The 6,852-nt window shown below is 38.5% G+C and overlaps 1 protein-coding gene across 1 annotated transcript in view; it reads left to right on the top strand.

The window, feature by feature from the left end:
- Positions 1–2,362: 2,362 nt before the first annotated feature.
- Positions 2,363–6,852, top strand: part of LOC139980744 (uncharacterized) — a 28,893-nt gene continuing 24,403 nt past the window's right edge. The window contains exon 1 of the mRNA XM_071992635.1: positions 2,363–3,250. Coding sequence (XP_071848736.1) covers positions 3,206–3,250 — 45 coding nt within the window. The 5' untranslated portion in view covers positions 2,363–3,205. The remainder of the gene's footprint in view (positions 3,251–6,852) is intronic.

Genomic DNA, 6,852 nt, shown 5'->3' with positions numbered 1-6,852 from the left:
AGATTTTCCCTCATATTTCCTTTTTTGTCTCTACAGAGGGTAAAACTCAATTACATCAGCTCAAAAGAACACTGCCGGGCTAGAAGATATGCGAAAAATTAAACGACAGAGTTTGAACACGACCTTGCCAAATATGGTGAACTCTACAGAGGAGGGTACATTTAAGAATCAGTGTCGTAGTGGGAGCGAGCTATACCCACGTGCCACACGCGACATGCCTCTTGACCCTCTTAGGCTAAGATAATGATTGCGGTGAAAATAAAACTACGGTACTGCTTAACAGCCATTGTCTTGATCTTTTATTTTTCATTTTCATTTTGTAATGTATAGTTGGCCTATATGTGACATGTGGTACGGAACATTTTTACGTATTACTATTAGTTAAGAGAATTAAAAATGTGAATGACATACGATATAGGCTGCAGGAATACTGCATCTCACCCCACACACACATCATCTTAGAAGTCCATATTCTTCTGCTAAGCGCTTGAATATATATGTCATCAATGCGAAAAAAATATACTAACACTTGCTGCATCAGTGAGTCACTCAGTCTGATGGTTAACGACTTCCGTATGTTTTGAAATTGAACAAAGACGTTTCGAGTGTCATTCACAAGGAAAGAGCTTTTTTTTCAGCCACAAAATTACCTTGGCATAGTTGTATGTAAGAATATACGGTTAGAGTCTTTTCATTTCGTTGTATCTACAACCGGCACAATTTCTTTGCAATATATTCATATATACCAGTAACTATATTTGGGACTCGATTTGCACTGAGCAAAGAGTATATTTAGGTATAAAATCAAATTGTTCATGTTATCATGTGTTCCCGTGTAGTATTGAAACTAAAACCCCGTTTGACATGCAGTGTATAGGCATATATGTCTTGTTTGACAACGAAGCGAGCTGTGCATAAACTTTACTAAGGCGTATTGTAACAACTTCATTACACCGTGGTGGTATGTGAAAGTCCAAATGATCAAGAAATAACAAGGAAGGAAAAGAAACAGAATAAATTCAACAAGGTGCGGACCCAAACATCGTCAAGTTACCATAGCTTTAGGCTGTATATGATTGTGTTGAGTAAAAGTGAATGATATAGTGTTGATGAGCTGCACAAGTGCTATGCATGCTTCTTTACAAGAGGCGAACAACGTTTGTTCATCTGGGCGGTCCAACAAACCAACCAAGTTGTTGATTAACTAGACCTATACGATTTCAATCATATTTTCTTACCTTGTAGATGAAGAAGGTTGGACACAGTGACTATTTACAAACGTAATATTGACTTTATCGTGGGGTAAATATTTGGGATTTCCCGAACTACGAGTAGACCGAAAAGCATCGACACTGCAGTGTAGTACAATTTTCATTCGCTAAGCAAAGCTTTATAGCTTTATCTCAAATCTATATACTTTACCTATTATCGCAGAGAAGTCAATAGAAACTCTCAAGTTTACAACAAGCATTCGAGCAGTGGTACTTGGAGATTTCGAATGACGTCATTTGACGCAATATTGTCGCCTGTATTCAGTCGTTTTTATTGAATTGGAAACAGTTTCTTCTACGTTGCTATCATACACGTATCTCTTACAGTCAATGTCACGCGTCACTAAAACATAATAATAATAATCCGCACTGAGAATGACACATTTGAACCACATGTTATCCTGAGAGAACATTGTGACGTCATAAAGAGCAATGTGATGATTTTTGGGTAATGAGTTTTTTTCTATGACTGCATGTGTTTGTAGATGTGAATTGAAATTAAATTTCATGATCATCTCTGCTTTCCTAATCAACAACTGCATGAGTCATTCGTCGCCAGCACACTGAGAGAGAGAGAGTAAAAGGGAATTTTCGCGATCGTTAGTCAAGCCTGTTTCGTGATTGGCTTCCAAATCATAGCCTATATTATGTACATGAGCTGTGCCTGTCAACATAAAAGCTATAACTGGAACAATAACATTTAAAAATAGACAAAGACGTGAATTTAAACAATCAGCGGTGAAGAGGAGAAAGAAGACTTAAACCCAATTCTATGGAGCTTCGTGAAAATAATCTATATTTGTGGCGGATTTTATTAATATAATAACTTGCAAATTGTCTTTGTTCTTTAGCTCACAGAAGTCGTATACTGAAATTCTAGTCTGTCTACTAAACTAGGCCATTCATAACAAACGATTCGCACAATAACTGTACGGTTGTTCAAACCCGGCATAGCAAAAGTGATACGTATGGACTTGGTTCGTACACACTAGTCTAACTATAGACCTATTACTCGGTTTGCTTGTTTTCATTTGAGGACTGGTCGCAAGGGCAAGGTACCTGTTTGTATATATACAGGTCTATGTGTATACATATGTGTGTGCATGTGTGGTGGACAGTCGCTGCGAATTTTAATAGTAAATAACTCACGCGTGGTTACGAAAGGAAGGAAACCCGTGGATGTGATCTGTGTATACAAATCACTAGAGCTATTCCGATCAACCAGCCGGCGTATATAATCGGTTGCAACTTGAGTCAAAGAAACGGGAAAGTTTTATTGGCGGTGAAAAAGAAGAAAATTTCTGCTGACTTGATGTGACTCAACTTCCTCTCTGTTTTTGGACCCTGGGAGAGTAACTTAAAAAGTGCAATTGAAATATGAGATTGGTCATTTAACTGTTACAAGTTGACATTGAGTGGTGTGAAGATCTGATGTCACGGCAAAAGGTATTGCCTTCTTAGTATAGTATTTATAGCATTGTGTTAAATTGTCTTGTTTATTGTGTTCTTTAACGGACTGACCATACAGCGGCCTAATCAAGTATACACTCCTCTGTTTGAAGTGGCTATACGATTCCATCGAAGGGGTTCGGTGCAGTGCTATTGTATACCATACGGGTATATTAAAAGTTAGAATTCTGACAATGGTGTGTCGCGAGGGATTTTTTCTTACGCTGATACGGGAGTGATGTCATCAGTTATCAACAAAACTTTAATTGTTCTTGTTCGACATTTGTAAATGTGTTTCAGTCCACGCTATGATCTGTGTACACTCTGTTGACTGACAGGAGGTCTTTGGGAACTAATTGGCTTGATTTTCATGGTCTATATACTGCGTCGTGATTGGTTGAAAAAGTTTTCCTTGACATTATTTCATGATTTAACTTGTTATTTCGTTACGATCAACGAAGATAACTTCAACAGGAGAGACAAAGATGGTGCAAATACGAACAAAACGTGCAATTGAGCTGAAGAAAAAGGTAAGGTCTTTTTTCGCTGTTTCCAATTTTGTTTTCCGTTTTGCTTTTCTCACACCTTAAATCAGATGATAGTGTTTCATTACTACTTCAGTGATGTGTTTCTACACTGTAGCACGCATCAGGTTATCAGATCCACTGGTCCGTTCGATGTTTTCAAGAATGGACTTAAATATTAATTGAGTTACTATATCATTTTTAAAGGTCATCAAATTAGGGAACTACTTAGGCTCTATTATTAAAATCTGCCAAACGTTTGTTTATGTAGTAGCCTACCTGTTTGGTGGCTCTGATATTTCAGATATTTTCACGATACATTAGGAAGTGCTATAGGTTAGGCAAGTAAATATCTCGGCGAGGTACTTGAAACGTTTGAAGAGAGCATGATTTGGGGGAGGAGGGGAGTGGGGGGGGGGGACTGGTGTCAGTAAAATGCTAATTAATGTTTCAACATTAGTGACCATTATTTGTACATTCTAGAATAGTTAGACGCAATTTCGATTGACTTTAATCGTTAAAAGTTTATTAATCAAAGTGATTGGTATATGCTGTTAAGTTAGCTCTCTCAAGTATCACCCACACGGAGTAAGATTAATCTATTTGGGAGAGTTCGGCCGTTCTTCACCAACATCAAAACCAAGCTAAAGTTGTTGCTGTGTGCTGTGTCGCCTTTGAAAACCACTATAATTATCTACAATTCACACTTACTCGGCAGATGCTTATCTATGCATGTGATCATTTCATCACATCTTTATCATTTCCGTAGACCTCGTGACTGTAATGCCCTGAATTTACGATGACTCTCTATAGAGGATGACACGTACAATAATGTGATAACGTATATCTGTATATGACTGTATTCGCCGTGTATGACGTCACAAAGACGTAGGCCTATACTGGTGGTACCGCCACCGTTCGCTTCAACAATGTGATGTAATTAGATATATATGGTGTCGAATCACAGGTTGCAACCTTCCAATATACAAAGTTGAATTAAAAAGAAAAGTATCCCTATATAGGAAAGCAATGATGAAACACCTTTAACTTACGACTTTCTTTTAATTACATTTAACGAAAGAAATCTATAGCTACACACAACTTTGTGATCTTATAAGAACAGCCACCGTGATTCGTAATTACGTCACAAACTTGTATCTATGATTCTTTGTGACGTAATGTGCCGTAAACGGGTTTTACGGAAACTGGTAATTCCAAACACAGGCAACTCCTTAGATTTATCTGGGTGTTTTCTGCTGATGTCTGGATGACCCATCCTACCGGTTGAAGCATCTGATAGGACATATCACGAAAAATATGTGCTTGAGATTGGGAAGGGGGGTTGAGGGGGTCGGGGTGAGGGGTGGGGATGGGGGTGGGGTAGGGTTGCAACGTTGCACTCTTTGTTAAGATCTAGTCGGATTATAGGCAGTGAATTCCCTGACTCGAGATTTGAAATCTAGTGACTCAAATCATGGAGCGATAAAAAACGGTAAGGGGGGTATAGATTGTGGTTACACCAATAACTTTTGTGAATTGTTTTTCATAAACTAATTACGGTTGCTATGGTTGTTTAAGTCAGTGGCGTAGGAAGGTACTTTTGAGTGGGGGGGCTGAAGAGTGATGGCCGGCCTGGGGGAGGGGTCTAAGGGGAGGGGGTATCCCCCTCCCCTTTGGAATTTTTTTGTATTTCCAGGTGGCCTCAGATGCAATTTGGTGCAATATAGCACACTTCAACACCCAATCCATTTTGTAAATAATTTTGCATTTTCACCTGGCCTTATAGATGCACTTTGGTGCCCCAAATGAGATTTTTTTTCTCATTTGGAAATGAAAAAGGGGTTTTATGACTCGCGGAGCGGGGGGGGCGGAATGATACTTCCGCCCCCATATTTTTCACCGGGGGGCTGGCGCCCCCCAGCCCCCCGGTTCCTACGCCCTTGGTTTAAGTGACGTACTGTGTACATCCTTCGGTAATTTAGCAATTATCCACGTTTTCTTCATCATTTGAAATGAAATTTTCAAATGAATTTCTAAGTGTTAATATCGAACACCTTTAAAAACGTACCAAACCCAACGCAAGAATTTTCTTTTAATACGTACTCATTTTGAACTGCAGCTTTTGATCAGTAAACTTTTCTACTATACAGAACAACAGGAAGGATAAATGTCAACGCACCTAAAGCTTTATTTGCACAAACCGCACTCCATGTATGTGTTACGTAACAATACAAACTCTTAACCTCAAAATACAAACATAAAATACCCACTGCGTGTTTGCACTGAATATCCTCGTTCGCATCTTAGTAAGCAAATGTCCTCTTGTTTACAATTAATCCATCCATTATCTTAGTTTCCAATCTTCAGTGGCATAAATAGGAATGACCCCCCCCCCACCACCACCGCCTCCCCTCCCTATCAGACCCCTGCTACGTCTCTCTCCCCCTGTCTGTTCCCAGCTTCCTCCTCATACTTGACCTTAAATGAGAAAATGAAATTAGAAAGAAAGTGATGTAGAAAAACAAAACACAAAAACCCTCTCTAACATCATCAATGAAGCTAATTATTGCCAATCCACACACGCACACACAAAATATGCAGATAATAAATGATAAGGCGTTAAGAATTCCCATATGCAGATACAGAATTTTATAAAGAATTAGATGTGGCACTGACGTTGTTTCAGCGGATCTTCACCTGAAGGGGGGGGGGCAAGTGATCCTCGCCCCCGCCCCCCCCCCCCCGAAAGAAAAAACAAATGTTAGAGTCAAATAATGCATTACGAGCCATATTTAGGCTATAAATATGATTATATATGATAAGGTCAACAAGCAAGGTTCGTTGTGCAAATCACTTAATTTATTCTTTTAGTATGAGGTCAATAAGTGGATGGGGGGGGCTACAAATGGCAACTCCTTAGGTAAACCTGGCCCAAAGTTTAACTCCCTATGCACCATTTAGTCTTCAACTCAATTGTAACTTACCAATACCCCAATGCGAAGAGACGTTTCTGGTCTTCAGATAAGAGAAGTCGTCGAGTGCTAATGACAAAACTCACCACATCCTAGACTGCTAAAGTAATGTTATAATCTATTTGATCTTCTCTCGTCTTCAAGTAACGGGTCTGTAATCTCTGTAAACCTTAAAGGAAATAGCAAATTGTGTTTTCCTCTCCTTAGATTATTTCCTGTTCGTGTTCGTGTTGTTGATGTTGTGATTTAGGGTTCACACACTAAAGTACAAGGCAGAGTATTTAGTCATCGCGGAACTGCTCTCCTATAATGAACTAATGTACTAATCTTCCGAATACAAAATGGACATACAGACTAATACAAAAATTGTTATATAGACGTGTTAGAATGATCATTTAATATTTACGAACCTATAATATCATTTTTAAGCACTGTTTTTCCTCAAGATAATCAAATCTAATTATTAAAATGACTGCCTGATATAAATATGATTTTTTTTATTCATTCTAATTATACACTCTCTAAGTTATATAGATTGAAATTTGCAATCATTCGCCAGATTGAAATTTGTAATGACAAACTTCTCTGTCATCATATAGGCTATGGTTTAATACTTTGTATTGTCAAGTGTGCTTT

The sequence above is a fragment of the Apostichopus japonicus genome, chromosome 15 (assembly GCF_037975245.1).
Source record: "Apostichopus japonicus isolate 1M-3 chromosome 15, ASM3797524v1, whole genome shotgun sequence".
In the NCBI taxonomy this organism is placed as follows: Eukaryota; Metazoa; Echinodermata; class Holothuroidea; order Aspidochirotida; family Stichopodidae; genus Apostichopus; species Apostichopus japonicus.
This window is presented reverse-complemented; position numbering and strand designations above follow the sequence as displayed.